Here is a 23940-nt window from a genome sequence, read left to right as displayed (position 1 = left end):
TGACATCGATCTCACCACCCGCCTCCCACATCTACATCCCCACTTCAGTATGATCACTGAGCAGTGACCGCCACAAGCAGGATGGTGACCTTTCACCTCATTCACGTGACCTCAAGTGTTGTGGTCTTTGATTTGAACTGAACAGTAGTAGCAGATCACCATATGTCTGCCTTCCCCTTCTACTCTCCCTCATATCCTTGTTGTTACTGGTTGGGCGGCCATACTTTTGTATTTGCCATGTAAGTCTGGTCATGTGATCCTGATGATGGCATTCTGATTATGTGACCCATGTCTCTCCACAGAGGGGGAGCCCATCGAGGCCATTGCCAAGTTTGACTATGTGGGCCGCTCAGCCCGGGAGCTGTCCTTCAAGAAGGGGGCATCTCTGCTGCTGTACCAGCGGGCGTCCGATGACTGGTGGGAGGGCCGCCACAATGGCATCGATGGACTGGTGCCACATCAGTACATAGTGGTGCAGGATATGTAAGTGTCGTGATGAATAAAGACATCACAGAGAAGAGGAAAGTGTGTGTGTGTGTGTGTGTGTGTGTGTGTGTGAGAGAGAGAGAGAGAGAGAGAGAGAGACACAGACAGAATGTTGATTTTTTTTTTTTATCTGAATATCTGTCTGATATTTTCACCAGCATATGCAGTACTGAATGGAAAATGTCTGTTTTGATATGTGTCTTTGGACATGGCCAGTGAATACTGTCATTTTTCCCCTTTCTTGAGAAAGAATGGCATTTATCTCATCCCCTCTCCTCTCCTCCCTCCACTGCTTTCCCTGATGGTTCAAAGAGGGGCCTCTGCTCTGAAAAAATCCTTTATGCCAAAGAGAAAGAGAGAGAGAGATACTGACAGTCAGATGGATAGGACAGGACAGGGCAGAAAGATAGATGAATATAGCTGGAGAGCAACAGAAGGAATGCTAGAAAAAGTCTTTTTTTCTCCTCACTCTTTTTCTCTGGTCCTTTTTCCCTTTGAGTTAAAGAGGCGCAGAAGGGGCAACTGGGGGTAGAGAAAGAGAAAGATATGAAAGAGAGGAGGGGGGATTAGGGTGAGAGATCTTGTCCTGCTTAAAGCACAGGCTTGGTCCTGTGGTGGGCTGTTCTTGGCAGTGTGAGGGACACCTTTCCGCTGTTTCAGATAAATTCTCCTCTCTGGCGGGCGTTTCTAGGTGGGGGGGGGGGGGGGGTTGTTTGCGGTACTTCTACGCCACATCGGTGCTTTGCCCAGGCAACCGCAGAATCCTCCTCTGGGCAACGGCCGCCGCTGCTTAATTGGATGGATGCGGTCGCTCGTTAAAGGGGACAAATCAGATCGTTCTGTGGAATGGCCTGAGAATTGCCAGCCTAAAAGCTTTCTGATAGTCTCTTTCTCCCTATCCATCAGTGTGTGTGTGTGTGTGTGTGAGTGTGTGTGTGTTTGTTAAGAGGTGTGCGTTTGTGTGATTTTGTCTGTCTGAGCAATGTGTTTGTGTGTGTGTGTGTGTGTGTGTGTGTGTGTGTGTGTTTGAGAGAGGGTGTGTGTTAATAATTCATGTGGCAGCACTTGGCAGATGCGTGTGTTTTCTTAGTTAATGGAGGTAAGAGCTGAAGCTGTAATAGCTGAGGTTGAGTGGAAGTTTGGGTGTGTCTCTGTCTTTGTGTGTGTGTGTGTGTGTGTGTGTGCGTGTGGGTCTGTGTGTGTCTGTGTGTATATGCAGATAAATTGCGAGGTGTGGTGACAGGATGTGCCTTGTGTCATTGTCAGGGATGACACGTTCTCGGACACCCTGAGCCAGAAGGCCGACAGTGAAGCCAGCAGTGGACCAACCGCAGACGACAAGAGCTCAGGCAAAGACATGAACTCTCCCACTGACGGAAGAATACAGGAGGCCTACATCAGGTAACACACGCACTCGCACACGCACTCGCACTCGCTCACGCTGACCAACACTCACTCACACACTCACCTGCACTCACACTCTCACACTGGCCCACTGCAGCTGGACTACATGAAACCCTCTTTCTTCCTCTTGCAGACACCAATACTACAAGTCCTACCCATCAGTAGCATGTTCACTCACATTCTCTCACACACCCACACACACACACACACACACACACACGCCCAAGCACACATGCACATACACATACTACTGCGCAATCATGTATCTGCCTGAGCTACTATAGTCATATGAGCTGTTGAGTAAATTGCCATCTGTCTTTTGTCTCCAAGGACATTGTAATAAAAGGTGTCCCACTCAGTCTATCGGTCTATCTCTCGGTCTCTTTTGTTTTCTCTCCTGCCCTCTATCTTTCCCTCTCCCGCACTCCATTTTTCCCTCTCCCTCTTCCTCTTTTTCTCTCTCTCTTTTTCTCTCCATAACTGCTTAAATGATTCAAAGCCTTTGTCTTTATTTAGACTTTCTAGGCTTTACTATGAGGAAGCAAAGAGAATTCCTCTCTATAAAGAATGGACATTGCCAGGTCACAGGAAAACACAAATGTCCTTGCCATTCTTTCCCCATCAGGACTGTTCAGCATGATTAGTAACTTCAGTATTCAACAAAAATACTCTCTTTGTGACAGCTGATTATCAGTGGATATGGATCATTGGACCTCCTAGCCACAGCGGTGTGTGGAGTGGCGTTGGTGTACCAGCTGATTGAAGGGTTTTTGTGTTGGGGCTGTCTGTGTCCTGAGCGTAAACAGAACCACTGGTGGTCAAGCAGTGGGTCATGGTGATTTGTTCATGAAATAATAATAAAACATTAATAACACATGAGTGTAGCATCCGGCCTCATACCTTACTCTGATGGCAGAGATGAATGTGGAGATCAGAGCTCTCACACATGTGTGTGTGTGTGTGTGTGTGTGTGTGTGTGTCCATGTTTATGGTGGGGTGGATTGGTGCAGAAAGGTTAGGTTCAGTACCGGTCAGCTGTTTCCTTACAGTCTGCTGGTTAGATTGTCCGTCTGGATGCAAAGCAATCTGTTGTCAGAGAGACAGATTTGTGTGGTGTTTAACCCTTATACACACTCACAAACAGAGCTCCTAGTGTCCACACACACAGACACACAACATGCGAACACACACACACAACATGCAAATATCTTCTTTGTCTGTCATTGAGGATAACTAAACTAAATATATCCTATATTCTCTCCCTCTTCTTTTCTTCCCTGCAGTCGGCACAGGAAGCGGAGCGACCCCCCCTCTCGCCACCCCCCAGGTCGCCCAGGCGACAGCCACTGCGCAGTACATCCCTCCCAGGGCCATGGGCCCCCATCAGATGGTGGATCCCCAGTGTTGAGTCACTATGGGCCCCGTGATCTTCTGAGGGGCAGGGGTCACGGAGGACACATAGGTCACGGCCCCCAGGAGAGTCCAGAGAGGTGGCGGCGGTCGGGTCACGGCTCCCTCACCAACATCAACCGCCACGAGTCGCTGCGCAAGATGGAGAGCCCGCCCATACGCCGGTCCACCTCCTCAGGACAGTACACAGCCTTCAGCACAGACCCACACACACACTCACACCACCCCAAGAGCCTGGACCCGGAGAGCATTGCACAGGTGAGGGGGCACACATACACATACACACACACACACACACACACACACACACACACACACACACACACACACACACACATTCAAACACCACTCAAAGACACCAAAACAAAACCTCCGCTCCACTCTTTTAAACATTTTGTGTCTCCGCAATGCAATATGTACAGGTTACGGGTCAGGCCGCCGTCACAGACACAGACACACATATGTACAAACAACAAACACACACCATCTCCCATCAGCAAGTTAATGTAGCATTAAAATGTTGGAACACATGCTGTTTTACAGGAAATAACCCTCAGAGGGGGCATGATTCCCAGATAGGGATGAAGCCTTGTAGTGCTGGATTACGTGCACTTTGGAATAGAGAGTCAATTTTCCAAATACTGCTTTATCCAGGGGCCGTACTAATGCCTAATGCTAGACTAGGACAGCAGCCCACTGTGCAGTCATAGTGAGGTTCAGGTGTTGTGCCAACCGTGTCAGACTGGTCAGACCATTCATGGTTTATGTAACCTGATGGAGAGGCACTCTAGGACTTTGGTGTATGTATGTCTGTGTTCTCCAGGCCCAACAAGTCCAACAGTTTTAATGTTCTCTGCTATATACATTACAGACTGTATATATATTTGGTTTAATTTTCAGTGCTTTTCTTTTCTGAAACATAGTAATTCAGAACAGAGATGCTCAAAAATGTATAAATGTAACATGTTCAAAACCTGGAAAGCTTAGTGTCAATTTTTTTCTCTCTCTCTCTCTCTCTCTCTCTCTCTTTCTCTCTCTCTCTTTCTCTCTCCCTCCCTCCCTCTCTCCCTTTCTCTCCTGCTGTAGGACATAGAGCAGACGATGAACACGGCCCTGAACGAGCTCCGTGAGCTGGAGCGGCAGAGCTCGGTGAAGCACGCACCGGACGTGGTGCTGGACACCTTGGAGCAGGTCAAGCACCAGCCCCCAACCCCGGGGGGCGCCGGCGAGCCCATCAGCCCAATGCACGGCATGTTGGTCCACCATCGCCACGGCGGCACCAACCCCGGCGAGGCCCCCAATATGCGCCGCAGCACCAGCTCCAACAGCGACGCGATGACCACCTTCAAGCCCACGGTGGCGCCCCGCATGGGGGTGCAGCTCAAGCCCCCGGCTCTCAGGCCCAAACCCATGGTGCTGCCCAAAACTGGCACCCCTCCTCACCCTCACCCACAGCCCAGCGCCCCACCTCCACCACAGGAGGCCGTTGACAAGTCCTGCACCATGTGAGGGGGAGCAGATTGGGGGTGGGTGGTGGTATGGGGTGGATGCTCCTGGACCAAGTCGGATGTCTGAATGCCAGGGATTCTCCGCTTTGGGAATGTAGTTTAATCTGGGACTAGTCCTAATCCCTGTACGAGAAAGCAGAGCCAATGCTCTGACCACGTGGGATGACTTTAACTGAAGCTGAAGCGGGGAGACAGGGGGAGGGTTTATTTTGTTTTAAGTAAATACAGTAGTTGTGTAATATTTACATTAATGAGATGCTAATGCTATTACTGATATTACTGTTGATCATTAATAATATGTAACTAAGATAGCTAAACTGTGTTGATGTTTAAAGGAACTTTTTTTTAAATAGCAACATAGTTTATAATAAAGAGGTATAGTTTTTTTTCTCTTCTAATGTTTAGTGAGTTAACCATTTCCAAATTATTCGCGTTTGTTAGTGTTATTGTAAAAGGATGGGCATTTTAAAGACTCTTAGCAACCGGTCAGCCACAGGAAAGCAATTTAGGAAAGTCATTTATAGGATTTGCATGGTCAGATAGTTTATTAGTAAAGTTTTGTCAGAAACATTAGGCATTAATTGACCAACAGTAAACATTTGCACCTGATGGTGTTGTACAAATAACACAACAAATCACTAACGCTTCCAGTAGCAGTGAGTTCAAAGTGACGTTGACATTGTTGGAGTTGTAGTTTACAACCACTAAAGAAAAAAGGAAGAAAAAAACAACAAAAAAAAAAACTGTGAATGGCACAGTAGGCACCTCACAGCTCCAGATGCTGTTTAAGTTTACAGCTTCACTTAAGCATCATGGGAAACGTAGTCTCAGCATTTCAGACCACTCACAACATTTTAGTGGTGTTTTGAAATGGCTTTACTTTCAGTCAGAAGTAGAATGGAAGTCTCCCTCAAATGTTTGGGAATGCCTTTTCTCTCTTGTTTCTCTTCAGCCATTCCAATGAAACACCTTTAATGGATTTTACAACCAAGAGCAATACTTAAGTCCTTCACTAGCCAGTCCCACTGTCCACTCAATACTGTAGACATGGAAAGAAAGGCATACGGTGGGTATGCAGAGGATTTGGACCTGGCCCTCACTACTGCTGTGGTGTATAACTTATTTTTAGAGTAGCCATTCCCACAGGTTCTTGAAAAGCAGCTTTTTGTTACTCAGCTATCAGGAATGAAAGTGATGTGTGTGTGGCACATGCCACAGGGACATGGAGACACCAAATAAGATAAGAGAGAGGGAGACAGAGCAAGAGAGAGAAAGAGAAAGCATAGAGCTGTAGCAAAGCGCTCTTCAGACCCAGAGATTAACCCTGTGTAAACCCAGGTAGTAGCTGCCTCAGGTGAACCCATGCGGCCCAGATGAAGACACAGCTGCTATCACTAATGACGATAAACCATCTTTCAAAGTCACACATAAGCTGTCATAAGATGAACTGCCCTGTTAGAAATCACTGGGGTGAGGTGGGGGCATTAATAACACCCACATGGAACTGGTCATCTCTGTTCTGTGAGGGGTTAAACCAGTTCATGGCAACAGAATGCAAAGTGTGTAAAAATCTTGTCTTGATGACTTTTTAGATTATTCTCTCTTATGGCAACTTTTGGAAACATGTCAGCTGGTCCTTTCTGCACCCTTCCCCCACCAGTTCACAGTGAGGGCACCTGCGCCTGCCATCCCGTTGCTTTGCCACAGAGCACCAATGCCTGGCTTCCCTTGCCTGAACAGATGCTACCTGCAATGTAATGATATGGGTTCAGTTTTAAAATAGCTAGACTACAATTACTCTACGTTCTACCAGAGCATCTTTTCAAAAAGACTTGTTGAAACTGACTCAATGGCAACACTCCCATGAGAGAATGCTGCCAGTAGCCATGGACTCAGTGACTGTTACTCTGACCTTCCCACCCCTCCCCTTCATGTACATGTGTTCATGTTCATGTGTCCACCTATGCTGTGATGTGTCTGATGTGTGTGTGTGTGTGGTGAATCGTTGGGACCTCTCCGCTGGCCTGTGGGACCACCGTGACTGGGGTCTCTCAGGCAGTGCCGGCAGGCAGTGTCGATAGTCTATAATACATAAACAAAGGCAGAAGGATCTCGCTGAGAGCTGAAAACACTTTCAAACATCCCTGCACTGTTTCTATTCATGACTTATTGTGCAGCGAGACAAAAATAAATGTGTGTGTTATTCAGTGCAAAATCGGGGAGCCTGCTTCCCAGGCATATTTAGTGTGTGTGGTGTGTGTGTGTGTGTGTGTGTTTCTGTGTGTGTGTGGGTGTGTTTGGGATGCAGACTTGATCCCAGGCAGGGTTCTCCTGCTGCTGATGCATGAATGATGCATGCAGAGGCTGTGTCTACCTGGGAAAGACTCTCACTCTTTCTATCTATCTCTCTCTTTCTCTCTTTTCTTTATCTCTCTTTCTCCCTTTCCTTCATTCTCTTTCTTTCTCTCTCTCTCTCTCTCTCTCTCTCTCTCTCTCTCTCTCAAGCACTCTGGAAGAGAGATGGGCCATTCCACCTCAGAAATCCCAGGTGATCTAATGCTGATAAAAATGCCTGTGAATAATGCATGGCGGCCCTTTTCGCGAGAGCTGTGTGAGCAGGAGTAACACACACGTGAGCTACTTGAGTGCACGTGCACGTCAGCGAAGGAATACAGTTGTGTGAGTGTGTGTGCATGTGTGTGTGTGTGTGTACAGGCACGTGCACAGTGTTCTTTGGTTAGGGCAAGAGATGGTTTAATTATATACTTTCAGATTACTCTGTGTGTGTGATAGAGAGAGAGTGTTAGTGTGTGTGTGTGTGTGTGTGTGTGTGTGTGTACTCCAGATGTCACCACTGTTCATGCCACTGTCAAAACTTAGTACTGTCTAACCAAATATTTCATTATGTTTTAAAAAAAAAAAATGGATCGTTAGGTGGCAACCTCATATTTTTGTTTTTGTTTATTTGTATAATATACCCATCCACTATGTAATTCCCACAATCCGTAGTGTGTCAGTTCCCTCTGTTCATTTTGTACAGTGTATATGATTTACCTTGGGGAAGACTAACCCATTTTTTAAGTGTATGAAGATAAATGATTGGTATTCTTATTGTAGGTTGTTTAGCTTTAGCTCAGACTAAACACCGGAAAGCTGCCGGCCTTGGAACGGAACCAGCCGGGATCTGGGTCAGATCAGGGCTGCGTTTGGCCCAAAGTTGGCTACTGTCTGGGTAGCAGGTTCGCGGAAGGTGTGGTGGAGGAAAGTGGGTTCTGATTTAGCCCACGATGCTAAGAGGCTATTGGGTTGTGGTTTTCCTCGCCCGGCCCCTCAGCTCGCCCCCCCCACCCAGCGCAGCCTGTCTGTTTGTTTACCATCCATCTCGCCGTGTTCCTCGTACATCTGTACCATGTACATGTGAAAGTGCCTTTGAAACTATGTTAGAGCAACTTCACTCGTGCTCTGTCCTGTTGTCTCATCTCCAACCCCTATGAGTATGGGCAAGACAGTGAGAATATGAATAAATATTAGTAAATATTATTGCTATTATTATCATTGTTAATGATGTAGTTTCAATAAAGTTATATGAACGATCAAATAATTAATCAAGTACTGCTTATCGAGTGTGACATGCACTTTTATGTATAGGACTGTATATTTGGCATGTAACATCTTAACAAGTTATAGAGCTCTTTGAGGATGGTTTTCTCAAAGCGTTTCTTTCTAATAAAGGCAGAAGTTTGGTCAGTGCTTGGTCGTTCTGTCTTTTTTCATTGGTGTGTCGTTGTACTAAGCATACCTGTGTTACTGACATTGTGCTGAAATTACAAAATACTGTACTGTGACCCCAACAAACAACCCACAATAAAATTACTATAACAATAAATAAATAACATTGTTACAGTATACACACTGTAACACTAAACATGTTTTTTCTCAGATCTAATTTAAATCAAATGCATAATATTTTAAAATAACTTAAAATCACTTTTAGTCAGACAAGGATGAGGTTTTTGGCCTGTGCTCCGCTATGATTTATCTACTTCAGCAGGACAGCAGGCTTTTTACATTTACATATTGTGTAAAGTATGACATTATTGCTATTTTGAGCTTTTGTTCTAAATATGCATGATTTAAAAAAAAAAAAAAAAAGGTTTGTCTGTGTCCCTTGATTTCACATCAACCCTGTTACCCTGGTGATAATCCCAGAGGCAATAGGGATAAAAGAACTCTAAATGTATGTACCTACATGTGTGTAGGCCTACCACATATTTCCACTTAGAAAGACATTATGTAATACTGCAGTTGTCAGTTACATGGTTGACAAAATTAAAGAAAAGCGGTCATAAATTATTAATGAGATGACAAAATGTAGTTTCCTTTAACTTCAAGATGTCTTTTTTTTTAACCTAAACTACACAAAAAGAGAAGAATACAGTTATTTTGTATTAAAACATTTCAAACGACCACTCCGGTTCTCCCCAAACACGAATCCTACATTACACTTCTCAAAATGATGGTAATCCAAACAACTCTGGTCATTTCGGTGGGTACCTTTGCTTTCAGGCCGTGCTATTTTCCTCGGCATCAGTCTCAGAATGCTTCAGTGAGATCCCAGATAAGTCCGGGCCTCCCACTGCCACTTGCCCGAAGATTTCAGCCACGTCCTCTACTGTCAGAAATAATACATACCGTTCAAAATAGCACATTACCTCGAGCAGAACATGAACAAGATCTGGACATGAAAAATGCAGAGGCAAGGAAGCTTCGCCTCGCGGCTCACCGCTTTTTACTTACGTGCAGGACAGGAGAGCAGCCAGGTTCAGTCTTGTGCGATCTGAAAGTTCCTACCTCTTAGAAAGATGAGGATCCCCAAATTGAAATGAGTGAATGTTCTCTTTTTTTCCCTCTCCCCTCACACTTCCCTATAAGAGCTGTATGTAGCTGTATCTATCTTCAGATAAAAGCACAGAAAAAAATATTAAATTATGAGTATGAAAAAGAAATGAATCAATCATTGGGCATAGACAGACTGAGAGCACATTTGTGTGTTTTGTTCTTTATTGTTCATTGCATCATTCACCACCATGTCTGGTGTTTGACAACACAGTGGAGAAAAGAGACAGTGGAAGCGACACATGGGATAAACAACCAGTTTGACAAGTATTTAACATCGGCATAAACATCTATTATGAGAGTTTTTACTATCTGCATAAAATCTCTCCACATTAGACATTTTGGTTGCAGAATTGTCATAATTTTAGTTAGGATGCATGGACATCTAGTGGTCATGTTCTATCATTACAACAAACATTCAAAACATCCCTTCTTGGATGACCCTCTTGGTATGGTATCAGGCAAACCCTCCAGGTTAATACGAGTATCATATGAGGAGTGAGATATTTTGTTTACTAATTTTACCTTTCTATTTCTGTTGGAGTTCACCCAGTGCTTCTAGAGTGCAGGGGAAATACAAGTGGCTTAGTATTTCTACATCTTAAGGCATCATAAAGACCCAGAAAAGATCATATGGCTCGTTCTCAAAGGGTTCCTGTGTAAAGCTTCTCCAAATAACCTTTAGGAGGCCTAAGAAGAACCAAAGGGGCCTCTTCACATAAAACCCTTTAGCTTTCTAGACAGAATGGTAGGAAGTCTTGATACTATTGATAACAATAGCTGATCTCCCCACTTCTGCCCTCACCATCTTCTTCAGAGGTGCTATTGAGAGCATCCTGACCAGCAACGTCTCTGTCTGGCACGGCAGCTGTCTAGCTGCAGACAAGAAGGCACTGCAGAGGGTGGTGAGGACAGCGGAAAAGATCATCAGGTCATCCCTACCAGCCATTCAGGAACTGTACACTTCACACTGTTCGAAGCGGGCAATGAACATCATCAAAGACACAACTCATCCAGCACACAGTCTGTTTTCCCTTCTACCATCAGGGAAGCGGTACCGCAACCTGCGGGCCCGCACAAGCAGACTGAGTAACAGCTTCTTTCCATAAGCCATCAGACTCATCAACACACTGAAGAAAACCACATGAACATTCCATAGTCACTTCACCATGCCACTGGCACTTTACTTTACGGTTGCACCTTGTGACCACTGATTGTACTTCTGCTGCTATGTGTGTGTGTGTGTGTGTGTGTGTGTGTGTGTGTGTGTGTGTGTGTGTGTGTGTGTGTGTGTGTGTATGTGTGTGTGTGTGTGTGTATGTGTGTGTGTGTGTGTGTGTGTGAGTGAGAGTGTGTGTGAGAGAGAGATTATTGTCAATGTCTTATTTAAATGTTTGTGTGTGTGTGTGTGTGTGAGAGAGAGATTTTGTCAATGTCTTATTTAAATGTTTTAAACTGCACATTGGAGACTGGTCAAACGCAATTTCAAACTTCTGTGCTAACCCTGTTACTACATAGATTTTTGACAATAAAGTACACTTGACTTGACTTGACTTGACTTGACTTGACTTGAACAAGGTCCTATTCTGGAGGAGATTTTTCTCTTAGAATATCCTCTTGAGCTATAGAAATCTACACTTACATACTCTATAATTCAAGTCATATCAGTTCTCCTATACAACTGGAAATTCAACAACACAGTGTGAAATGTTCATCAAAGGAAGCATTGGCACAGAGATGACTTAAGTGGATGTGATCAAGTTGTACTAAACATTGTTCATTTCTGCTTGGCACTCCTTGCTTGGGCACATCTGTAAGGGCTTCTCACTCATGTCCACCTGTGTGTTAAAATACGGGAACATCTTCTCTTTGAACCTGCATGTGTATTTGGATATGAGGGACATATCGCTGGAGTCGTAAAATAATAGACGCCCTCTCTCGAAGTCTAGCTCCACGGTGATCCTCTGCGGAGCGCTCTGCAGCGAAAGCGTCTTGCCCGTGATGTGGTACTCATCACCCTGCTTCCACATGGCCCAGAGGCCATACAGGGGCTTGAGGAAACAGTCCTGCTTCCTGTCCACTGACTCCCGAGCAACGCCGATGACCCACTTGAGCCTGTCCCCCACCTGCACCTCCCAGCTGTGCTTGCCCTCGGTGAAGCCCTCGGAGCCCAGGACGATGGCGTGCTCCGTGAAGCGCTCCGGGTTGTCGGGCAGATCCTGCTTGGGTGTCATGTATCCGACTGTGGTCAGGTCATCGGACAGAACCACCCAGCCAGACGCAGTGTTGGGGTCCAGAATCACGGGAGCTGAAATATGACACAAAGGGAAAAGTTGGAGGAGGGCAGAAGGCCATTCTTTCCGTTTGATGTAGTGGAAATTATAACCAGTAGGTACCGTATTAAGCATCAGTGCAGGCTACATGAGTGTATTAGCGTGTCTGTGTGTGTCTATGTCTGAGAGAGAGAGAGAGTTTAAGACTGATTCCAACTGCAAATTGCCATATTTAGAAATACATTATAGAATACATACAGTACATACTGTATTTCACTTTCTCCTGCATTTTCGCACAGACTCTGAACTTGAGGTTGCCCAGGTGTTTGGCTTCATCTATCAGAGCCCCTGAGAGCAGCTGTGGGTCCTGCAGTGTGCACTGGGCTCTGCAATCACACACAAGAGTCACTCAACAAACAGCATAACGAACAGATTTAAAGACCTCAATTGACGTAATGGGATTTACCTGCTTGTTATGCGTTTATAATCCTAAAATAAGAGAGAAAATATACATCTATTATACTGAGGTGAAAGCAAACAGTACAAAATCACAGCAAAATTACAACAAAATCACTCACCTTCAGAAATGACACATCGTCCTGTTTTAAGTCATTTTCGACTTGATGAATGGAATTCTCTAGAGACAGCATCTGGCCCTGAATGATGTCCAGCTCTCGATCAATAGCCTTCTTCTTCTCCTCCTCTTCCTCCCTCACTGCAGTAAGTCTCGCCTCCTCTTCCTCTCTCAGGAGCTGATGAAGCTGCTCAAAGTCCTTCTGTATATTTTTCTCAGTAGCAGCTCTCTGACCCTGCGAGTATTAAGTAAATTGAGTATTGTGCATTCTCAAATGGATACATGACATGTTAGTATAAGCTTGATGGGTCCTTACCGCCATATGCTTCACCATGTCCTTGTAAACTTCATCAGCGTAGATACACTTGTCAAGCTGCTTCTCCATTCGCTCCAGGTTGGAGCGCAATTGTTCCTAGACATGTGAAGAGCATGTGAAGAGCTTCATTGTAAAGTTCTTTCCTTTCCGGATTATAGTTATTGTTTATTAATTAAATACAATGTGCAGCATATTGGGTGTTGTTTTTGAAATAATTCACTATTGAACTGATTCACTATTTCAAGTTCATTCAAAGCTTTAATACAGAGCACAGCACACAGCTACTGACACACACTATGCAGTCCCTCAGCACCAGCCACATGGCACTGTTGTATGTAATTTCAGCCTGCCATGACTGCAATGTGGGGGATGTGTGTATCTCCACACACGGGTTCAGATCCAGGGATCTGTCCAGTTTTCTTTTTTCCTTCACAAATATTTTAGCTATCAAACCATCCGACTTACTGGTGTTCTGCGCAGCCTAAGTAGAACAGCTCTAGATTAAGTCTGGGGACGCAGTATTTCTCTATTTAATCGTATTTACAGAGTATTTGTTTGTTTTGGTTGCGTGGACTTCGGCGTTCACGACTGGTATAGAATGTCGGAATCCGATCTCTCCCCCCCATGACAGCTTTAAGGAGAGGGCAAAATTAGTTTCAGAGACCGTGTCCTGTTTTAACCCTGCGGTCTGGATATTTACTCGCTTAACAGTTTTTTTTAGCAACTGTAGAGCGTCAAGCCACGGTTCATACATTAACACCAGGATGCTTCTATACTTATACAAGTGGCATAAGATATGATATATGTCCATGGAGAGTTATGGATTGCATTTTCTTACCCTCACACTCTCCACTGCCTTTTTCACACGTTTCAGCTTGTGCCCAGCGTGCTGAAGTGGATGCTGACACTCTTCACACACTGTGATCCCTTCATCCACACACAACCATGTTGGCATCTTGGGATGTTTACGGCACACGGCATCTTGGTTTTTGGTTTTATCAAGTTGTGTTCTTCCTGCAAAGTCATCTGCAAGCTCCTTAAGAAAAATATTGATTCCTGGAGTTTCCTTGGAAAGTTCTCTCTTGCACACTGAGCAGTCTCGACAGTCCGCTTCAGTCCAGTACTGAGAGAGACAGGTCTGGCAGAAGCTGTGATTGCAGCGGAGAGACACGGGTTCATCTAAAGTTTCCGAGCAGATGTGACAGCGCAGAAAGCGTATCATAATGTGCGATTGCATTGCCATGTCCGATTATTTACCTCACCGCGCTAACGGAACCCGGGTAATTCACGTAGTTTTGGAAATGGTGTGCCGCTAAGCAGGTCACAGAAAATACTACTGGAGGAAGGCAGGGCTGTTTCTTGAGGTTACAACAGATGGCTCTCAAGTGTCTTGACCTTTAACTTGTGACAATCATCATGATACTTTACTCTCGAAGTTTGCACCATGAACAAACGATAGATGGCGCCACAGGATAAAAGGATGACAGCACTGGCACGTCAACTTCGCAGTTCCCTCAGCCAGATCTGACTCCGGTCTGGCGGGGTCTAGTTTCTGAGTAAGACTATCCTTTGCCATAAATGTATCTATTTTCTGTTGTTGACTCTAGTGTAACTAAAGGTTAATCTCAGATTAAAAAAAAAACAATAATAAACAGGTAAAGGAGATTTTAAATCAATACTTTAAATCAGAAATGAGAGTTTGACAAGTTCAATTTGATTTTATTTTAACTCCACATTATGTAACTATCTATAAACTACTGAAGATATCATTATTTTTGCTGTAAAATATTTAAAACTTCATAGGTGTTACTTTTATTCTAACAGCAATATTCAGGCAGAGTGGCCTGGGAACATGTAATTATCCTGTCCTGTATAACTAAAACTCCCATTCACCAACATAACTAAAGATAACTCATCAAAATGAAACAAACATAAAATTCCCCAAATAAATAAAATTGAACTACAGACAACACATGTTGACTTTATTTATAGGGCACATTTCGTACAAGAGTTGCAGTTCTCTTCCCTAGTCTGACTATGGGATGCGGCTGTAGTCTCTCCACCTGATCTAGCAACAACCCTCTGCCTACACCTACACATCCCCACCACTCTGTCGTGCATTAACTCTACCCTGCTCATGAAACATCTACATACTTTGTGCTAGCCTATTTACGCGTATGTAGTTAAATGCCACTATTGACCTTATTTTCTGTCTCAATGCTCTACTTACCCTTGTGATAAACTAAGCTGTTCTACAATACTTGAATGCTCTCTCCCCATCTTATCTACTGTTACGTTTTCATACATACCATCTTAAGTTTGTATGTATTGTGTACGTGTACATGTATGCAAGCAGCCCTGGGTTCTGTAAACTCCTTGGGACAATTTAATTGTTTTGGTGCTTTATAAATACATTGAATTGAATTAATTATAGGTTGGGCACTGACAAGTAATATACAATTCATCCGAGTTGAGAACCATATAGTGGACATACAAACCTTCAAAGTACAGAATTAATGCAATGAATGCCTTTACACACTTCTGTATGCTTTTCATCTATTGGGTTGCAATCAAGGAAAGATTGAATGGGCTAATCTGGATGCCTGTCTGACTTTCATCAGTCTCTGTGCTTAAGAATAGGAACAGCTTGTCCTTGAAAGTGGTTTTGTACATGTGAATATAGGTAATTTCAGTGGCATCGATCGTAGAAGGACAGCACTCTTTCTCAAAATCCAGTTGGATTCTGACCTTCTCTGGTCTCTTCTCCAGAGGACTGAGCAGACCACCAACAGTGCATCTGTTCTAAGTCATCCAGAGTGTCCAAAATCCAAACTGTGTTTTCATGAACGTCTCATCTTTCCTCTGAATGGACTCCTTGACTAGACCTGGGCTCCACTTGTTTCGGTTCCCCACTTCCACCTCCCAGCAGTGCTTGCCTGAGGCGTAGCCCTCCGAGCCCAGCACATAGACATATTTTGTGAAGCACTCCGGGTTGTTCGGCACCTCCTGTTTGGTTCTTTTCTCCCTCACACTGGTCATGTCTTCAGAAAGATAGTGCCAGCTATCCGCTGTGTTGGGGTCAAGGGTCTGAAAATAACAGCCACATGTAAAAAATTAACCACTACTATATACAGCCGCGGAAAAAATTAAGAGACCACTTCAAAATTATCAGTTTCTCTGGTTTTACTATTTATTGGTATGTGTTAAAGTAAAATGTACATTTTTGTTTTATTCTATAACCTACTGGCTACATTCCTACCAAATTTCAAATAAAAATATTGTCATTTAGATCATTTATTTGCAGAAAAATGACAATTGGTCAAAATAGCAAAAAAGATGCAGTGTCTTCAGATCTCGAATAATGCAAAGAAAACAAGCTCATATTAATTTTTAAACTACACAATACTAATGCTTTAACTTAGGAAGAGTTCAGAAATCAATATTTGGTGGAATAACCTTGATTTAAAATCACAACTTTCATGTGTCTTGGCATGCTCTCCACCAGTCTTTCACATTGCCGTTGGGTGACTTTATGCTACTCCTGGCGCAAGAATTCAAGCAGCTCGGCTTCTTTTCAGGGCTTGTGACCATCCATCTTCCTCTTGATCACATTTCAGAGGTTTTTTATGGGATTCAGGTCTCGAAATTGGGCTGGCCATGACAGGGTCCTGATCTGGTGGTACTCCATCCACACCTTTACTGGCCTGGCTGGTGGCATGGAGCATTGCCCTGCTGGAAAAAACACTTCTCAGAGTTGGGGAACATTGTCAGAGCAAAAGGAAGCAAGTTTTTCTTCCAGGACAACGTTGTACTTTGCCTGGCTGAGGTTTGTAAAAGACCATAAGGATTGAAAAAAGCGGACTGGAGGTTCTTCTAAGTTCGTCTTCTCTGATGAGTCCAATTTCACAGTAGGTGCAAGACTCTGTGGCTTGTAGGCCTCTCCAGGTCTCCGTCTAACCATCAGACGACCATGTGTTGGGCAAAGCTGAAAATTGGACTCATCAGAGAAGACGAACTAGAAGACCCTCCAGTCCGCTTTGGTTCAATCCTTATGGTCTTTTACAAACCTCAGCCAGGCAAAGTACAACGTTGTCCCGGAAGAAAAACTTGCTTCCTTTAGCTCTGACAATGTTCCCCAACTCTGAGAAGTGTTTTTTCCAGCAGGGCAATGCTCCATGCCACACAGCCAGGCCAGTAAAGGTGTGGATGCAGTGCCACCAGATCAGGACCCTGTCATGGCCAACCCAATTACGAGACCTGAATTCCATAAAAAAACCTCTGAAATGTGATCAAGAGGAAGATGGATGGTCACAAGCCATGAAAAGAAGCCGAGCTGCTTGAATTCTTGTGCCAGGAGTAGCATAAAGTCACTCAACGGCAATGTGAAAGACTGGTGGAGAGCATGCCAAGACACATGAAAGTTGTGATTTTAAATCAAGGTTATTCCACCAAATATTGATTTCTGAACTCTTCCTAAGTTAAAGCATTAGTATTGTGTAGTTTAAAAATGAATATGAGCTTGTTTTCTTTGCATTATTCGAGATCTGAAGACACTGCATCTTTTTTGCTATTTTGACCAATTGTCCTTTTTCTGCAAATAAATGATCTAAATGACAATATTTTTATTTGAAATTTGGTAGGAATGTTGCCAGTAGGTTATAGAATTAAACAAAAATGTACATTTTACTTTAACACATACAAATAAATAGTAAAACCAGAGAAACTGATAATTTTGAAGTGGTCTCTTAATTTTTTCCGCGGCTGTATAAGTACTTTTGTTTGATTTGTCCTGTACTCCCCACCATGTCTGTTGCCCTTTGACACCATTTGTGGTTGGTTTTACGGAGGGAAAAAGTGAATTCTGGGACAAAAGAGCCTCACACAATCTAAACTTAGTGAAGGGGGCTAAATATATGGTGATTAACAGGCCCACCATCAGCACTCAAGAAATGCTTTACATTCCACAATGAAGCGCTTGAAAACATCATGCTGACTAGAGGCGACATTTATGCCACAGTCGTGGTTTCACAGCACCTTCATGCAAATAGCTCAACAACTTTGAGTTATATTCAGAAGCACACATTGTTGGAAGCATTCGGTTTTCATCATAGAGACAGACACAATCTTGAATGAGTATCTCATATGCAGGTGTGACCAAGTGCTGAGAATGACTGAACTGTAAAAGCAGGGCCTTCCCTTACGTCCAAATGGCAACAAATGAAGGGTTTCCCCTTTCAAGGGTTCCATGTTGTGTTCTTAAAGTACTCACAGCAGGTGCCCCCTGGCACTTCACCTTTTTAGATCAATCACACTGCAGTGTACTGTATATGTACTGACTATATTTCACAATCTCTGTTATCTTCTCCCAGACTCTGAACTTGAGGTTGCCCAGGTGTTTGGCTTCATCTATCAGAGCCCCTGAGAGCAGCTGTGGGTCCTGCTGTGTGCACTGGGCTCTGCAATCACACGCATAACTAAGTCAAACCATGTAATATGCAGACATCCACACAGAAGAGATAAAAATACGCTGTCATAAAAATCTCACCTTGCCCTGGTACGACTACAGTCCTAGAATTGAACGGGAAAATGCATTCATTAGACAAAAGCATTTTGGTCAACCAATGAGGAAAGGATTTGCAGTGGGCCTATGGGAACATTTTCTTTACTTGAAACTAGCCTATTATGTTATGGCTCTGATAGATAGCTAAGGCAGCTGTGGATGGTGCAGACATGTCCTGGCACACCCGTGTATGCAAGTTTTAAGACAGCGGCTGGCTATAGAATGGACGCTTTCCTGATGTGGTGAGGATCTATGCTAAAGCCAGGTCCTGTACTGGAGTTTTTACCTTCAAAAATGTCACATTGTCTTGCTTCAGGTCATGCTCCACCCGACGGATAGACTCTGTCAGAGCATGGATCTATCGCAGAACGATCTTCAAACCTCTTTCAATTATTATCCTCTTCCTCTCAGCCTCCTCCCTCACTGCAGTCAGTCTAGCCTCCTCTTCCTCTCTCAGAAACTGATGAAGTTTCTCAAACTGCCTTGATCTTCTTCAGAACAAGTGCACTGTGGGCCTGTGAACATATTACCTGTACATTACATAATAGTTCCTAATTGATGACAAAGGAGTGCTTTTTTCCTGCTTGCTGACAGTTTGGGTTGTCTCACAGCTCACCGCTGAGTGTTTCTTCATCAGCACGTAGGCCTTCTCAACGTCTTTGCATATTACAGTTGCTTATTCATTTTATCCAAGTCCAGAGAAGTTGAGTGCTATGTGAATAAAATTGGGATGGAATTAATACAATTTTGCAGACCGGATTTTTTTCAAATGTACAAAAGTATTTGTTTTTTAATTATTTTACATTACAAGGTGAAACTAGTAGTGAGTGTTAGTGTGTAATTTTTGTATTGGGTGTGCATGTGTTGAACCTGTCTGTGTGTGGCTATAGTGAGAACTCAAGATAATACAATTTTACTGAAGGTCAAACAACATTTGTGTTAATTCAGGGGTCTGTTGTACCTTCCTTCCCTACTGTCCTATCCTCCACAATTTCTTCTAGACGCATGGGCTTGTGTCCAGTGTGCTTCTTGACACCCTTCCACCCCTCGCATATCAGTTTGTTCTCATTCATGCAGAACCATGTTGGCCTCACAGCGTGTAAGGGTGCACAGCACCTCCTGGTTCATCTCTGCATTTCTGTGGTCATGAATCCTCTCAGAAAGCACGTCAGCGAGGCCCTTCAGGGTTTAGATTCCTGGGAGAAGTCCGGCCTCTGACAGACCGGACAGCTTCTGTCTTCGTTCTGATCCCAGGATTTACACACACATCTTACAAAAGTTGTGGTTGCAGTCAAGGCACACTGGGTCCCTAAAGGTCTCGAAGCAGATTTGGCAAGACAGAAAATATTCCAAAACCTGTGAGTTCTCTGCGATGGCCCCAGCAGTGTGATCCGCATACTTTAGATCTTTCTAATCTTATAGGTCAAAAATTGTGAAATGAACGTTAAAATGTTGGACCAGGCAATCAGTTGCCACTTAAAATATTCATTGTCCTGTTTCTTCAGTGAGGAAATTGTACATCCAATAATTCCAAAAAGCTGGAACAGGACAAATATACAAGTTATAACAGAATCAGAGAGAACATAATATAAAATCACTCTGCAGAAAATCACTATGCGAACATAAGTATTCCTTTAATATTCATGAAAGAAGTAAAAGAACTGTGTGCAAACATGTCTGTGTAAGTGTGTGTTAAAGTGCTGAAGGGTAAAGGTTTAACTCTGCAGCGTGAATGTGTCTTGTCTTGACTTGTAAGAGGTTGAACGATTCTAGCAAGTGTGTCTACAGCTCAAATATCATCTCTTGCATTTAACCGTCATGTGCACAGTGTCTATAAAGATAGTCAGGTGCAAGTCATAAATTATCTGTTTGAAAATAAAGGCACTTTTCTGCACCAACACAGTTTATATATCATTTTGAAAAACTCCCCAGTGTATTTCAGTAAAGGACTTAGCATACTTAGTGATTGGTTTGTGTTTGAGATGATAGTGATTTGCAGCTGTTTTATGACCATCCCACAGCATGTTTTAACCGTCCCCGGCGCAAAAATCGATATGATCAGCTATGGCTTAATGTAATGTCCTGTAGGCTGAGAGACGAATCCCTTTCTAAACCAGTCTAGATTTCAATCAATGTTCAATTTACCAAAACAGTATAGAAAATATCCTACAACCATTAAATACACAGAATAATATATGATGTCATGTTATATACAGTATATGATCAAGGAGATAGTAGGGGGCGTTGCATACCTGGGATAGTGTCCATATTAAACCAATCAAAGGAGTCAGATAGGCAGTTCAGTGGTAGTCCAACTGTCGTTTTAAAACTCAGATCATTACCGGATAAAAGTTGCCAAGGGCTGCACTCAATGTTCTGACTTGTGCGTTTATTCCCAGAAGAATGTGATCAATGACATTCACATATGACTTGACAAACAGTCTGCCACGGTTGGTTTGGAGCACTCCAGCCTATCCCATAGTACTTCTGTAGATGGTTGTCAGGTTGTGATATGAAACAGCTGTGGACTGATTCTGTAAAAAGTTGGGTTGAAGATGACTTTGTGTTTAGCAGGATGGATGGTATAGGTTTGGGGATCATTTCCAGAGATATGGGGTAACACGGAGGCACCTGAATGTCTCTGAAATTTCGAGAGGCAAGATTGTGTTTCAGGAACCCCATTTACCCCCCAGGAGTGTCAGCTGTAGGTTTGACAGAGATGAACTGTTGGGAGATGAAGCTATTTAAAGTATTCAGCCAGCAAAACAGTCCTAAACAGTGGTTTGGCTGTAGGCTGCATGCTATACTAAAAACTTTATATTTTTACAAAGTAATCATTAGCTTAAATAGTAACGAGATCAGTGGAGATCTCTTGTTGTGACATACATGAAAACGTATACACTACCTACTTTCAAAGGTGACACACTGTCCATGCATGGCAGTTTCTACTAGTGATTAAGGCAAAGCACAAATAGCTCAGTGCTTTCAGATAGCCGTAATGTGCTCCACAAACACAATATTAGACAGCTCCTGAACATAGAATGGGTCTGACCCTGGAACTACCCAGACTATCCCCCCAGCAGCTGGAACCTGGTTAAGGTTATGTGCAGCACACTACACACAGTCCTTCCAGAACAGGGTGACTGGGCAGACAGAAGTGAAAGCATTGCGGCAAAGTGCCTAAACCCCGTTTGAAGAGGATTTTTGCTTAGAATAGATGTGACTAGAATAGATGTGACCTTGGTACAGATGCTCAGTGGGATAAGAAGCTCTGTGGGAAAACATCAGTGAATCTGAAGAATACAGCTGCCCGTGGGCTCAGTGCTGAATACAGCCGAGGGGATTCTGAGATGACATTATCTAGAGTCATGACCTAGAACAAGTGCAACCCCACAGTGCCCCCTGCAGGTCATGCGGGACATGGAGTTGACTCCCACAGTCTCGGCAAAATCACCATTACCCTCTGGTCTATGAGAGGAGGCTAATAAGACATGAGCAAGCACACTTGCCAGAAGCACCATCTATAACAGAAGACGTCATAAAGTATGCATAACCCCACCACAGTAGTAGAAAGACCAGCCTTGGTTCATGTGAGGGGTCTTGCATAAGGAGCCGACCCTGGAATGGACTTGGCTTTGAGGTGGTGCTGATCCGGTAGAGCTGCTTTAGGTTCTGGCGGATTCACTTCTGGACTAGGGCTGGGTGATATGTCCAAAACTGTATATCATGATAATCTCATAGCTCAATTTCTTCTGTGATGATAAATCCACAATACACTGCCTTGCAATTTCAAAATATGCCTTTAATAAATAACTTTGAGACAATAAGCAGCTGGGAAATATCATGTCTATTCAAAAGAAAAGAGTAGTCCAAATTCATATGAATTTTTAAAATGCAGACATTTCTATGTTTGCGTTTACCTGATTTATTATTAAGCAATTAAGCACCCAAATATGTTTCACCGAATCTGTTACCTGCTTGACTTTACCAATGCAGCTGGCTGTTCACTTACTTTTGCACATACAATAATTCCATGGATTACCTGTAGCTGAGCATTGCCAGCATTGCTTCCAAAAGTCCAACCCTCATGGCACCTGGCCCAGATGACATTTCAGGTAGGACCCTCAGGGGTTGTGCTGACCAGCTAGCAGGGGTCTTCAGTGTCATCTTCAGCCTCTCCCTCAGCCTGTCTGTACTTCCCACCTGCTTCAAGAGGACCACCATCGTCCCTGTGCCTAAGACTACTAGGGTCACCTGCATGAGTGTCTATCACCCAGTAGCACTGACCTCTGTAATCATGAAGTGCTTCGAGCGGCTAGTCAAATCATTAATTAGCTCCTCACTGCCCTCCACCCTGAACCCTATGCAGTTTGCATACCAGTCCAACAGCTCTACAGACGATGTCATCGCCCTGACTGTGCAAACTGCGCACTCCCACCTGGACCCAGGGAATACGTTTGTGAAAATGCTGTTTATTGACTACAGTTCAGCATTCAACACCATCATCCCCTCCAGACTCGTCTCCAAGCTCGTGGACCTGGGACTAAACACCTCCCTATGCAAGTGGATCTTCGACTTCCTGACGGGAGGCCACAGGTGGTGAAAATCTGTGACCGCACCTCAGCCACAGTGATCACAAACACAGGCAACCCCCAGGGCTGTGTGCTCAGCCCCCTCCTGTTCTCCTTGTTCACACATGACGTTCACACATGTCGAGCGGCATCGCACAGTTCCAATCTCATCGTTAAGTTTGCTGATGACACAACCATTGTTGGCCTCATCATGAGAGTGATGAGTCAGCCTACAGAGGGGAGGTTGATACCCAGACAACATGGTGAAAGGATAATAACCTCACTTTCAACATCAGCAAGACTAATGTTTGTGGACTTGAGGAGACAGCAGAAGCTGGAGCATGCAACCCTACACATCAATGGATCTAAAGTGGAAAAGGTCAGCTGCTTCAGGTTCCTGGGGGTGAACATCAGCAATGATCTCACCTGGTCTGCCCATTTTTCTGCCATGTTCCTGATTGTTTCCCCTCCCCTATTACCACCTCTAAGGAGGCAATTGTATTGTTTTTGCACTATATAAATACGTTGAAGTGTAGTCAGTGGTTTATCAGCCTTGGTCGGTGAAGGAATCATTCATATGACGAAGAGGTTGAAATGATGTTGCTTTTATGTGCATATATCAATATTACAAGTCAATACCAAGCCAATATCAATATCAAATCTAACCTCTCGAAAAAAAACTGTAACCCTATCGAGGAGGGACACAGAAGTGCACATGACCACGTTACATGCCACTTGTGTATTATAATTCCTCATAGTCATAATATTACAATTTGCAGATTTTTTTCAATTTTTTCTCAATCATGCTGAGCTGTGGGAGCACAAGAACACAAGAACAGTGAGCGTCTAGCAGAGATTATCATAAACATACATGTATGGCGAATGGCGATTATAGCCTAACTATCGAGATTATAAGTAACATGGAAACAAAACTTTTTCTGG

At 43.8% G+C, this 23940-nt stretch overlaps 3 protein-coding genes across 3 annotated transcripts in view; 1 reads left to right on the top strand and 2 right to left on the bottom strand.

The window, feature by feature from the left end:
- srgap1a (SLIT-ROBO Rho GTPase activating protein 1a) overlaps positions 1–8548 on the top strand; it is a 55578-nt gene extending 47030 nt beyond the window's left edge. The window contains exons 17-20 of the mRNA XM_080842466.1: positions 303–483; positions 1753–1887; positions 3174–3558; positions 4387–8548. Coding sequence (XP_080698592.1) covers positions 303–483; positions 1753–1887; positions 3174–3558; positions 4387–4809 — 1124 coding nt within the window. The 3' untranslated portion in view covers positions 4810–8548. The remainder of the gene's footprint in view (positions 1–302; positions 484–1752; positions 1888–3173; positions 3559–4386) is intronic.
- Positions 8549–9841: 1293 nt separating this feature from the next.
- LOC308367578 (nuclear factor 7, brain-like) lies at positions 9842–14250 on the bottom strand. Its single transcript, XM_080841519.1, has 6 exons — positions 13706–14250; positions 12868–12963; positions 12556–12786; positions 12444–12466; positions 12245–12363; positions 9842–12012 (listed from the first exon to the last, which is right to left on the bottom strand). Exons 1-6 carry the CDS (start codon positions 14108–14110, stop codon positions 11471–11473), a joined length of 1416 nt encoding a protein of 471 aa, XP_080697645.1. The 5' UTR covers positions 14111–14250; the 3' UTR covers positions 9842–11470.
- Positions 14251–15669: 1419 nt separating this feature from the next.
- Positions 15670–19500, bottom strand: LOC308367744 (zinc-binding protein A33-like; the record flags this gene model as incomplete). Its single annotated transcript, XM_080841736.1, has 4 exons — positions 15670–15954; positions 18215–18323; positions 18413–18435; positions 19402–19500. 4 exons carry the CDS (start codon positions 19498–19500, stop codon positions 15670–15672), a joined length of 516 nt encoding a protein of 171 aa, XP_080697862.1.
- Between the last annotated feature and the right edge of the window lie 4440 nt (positions 19501–23940).

This window comes from Sprattus sprattus (assembly GCF_963457725.1).
Source record: "Sprattus sprattus genome assembly, chromosome: 7".
Lineage (NCBI taxonomy): Eukaryota > Metazoa > Chordata > Actinopteri > Clupeiformes > Clupeidae > Sprattus > Sprattus sprattus.
The sequence above is the reverse complement of the archived record's forward strand: the minus strand, read 5'-3'. Positions and strand labels throughout refer to the sequence as shown.

What these genes read in the sequence shown, in the direction of transcription:
- LOC308367578 (XM_080841519.1), bottom strand. Translation starts at nt 14,110, where the DNA reads ATGGCAATGCAATCGCACATTATGATACGCTTTCTGCGCTGTCACATC. An exon ending in ACGATGTGTCATTTCTGAAG is followed by an intron (nt 12,467 to 12,555) that starts GTGAGTGATTTT and finishes CTCTTATTTTAG; the next exon opens with GATTATAAACGCATAACAAG. An exon ending in GCAGGAGAAAGTGAAATACA is followed by an intron (nt 12,013 to 12,244) that starts GTATGTACTGTA and finishes GTCATATTTCAG; the next exon opens with CTCCCGTGATTCTGGACCCC.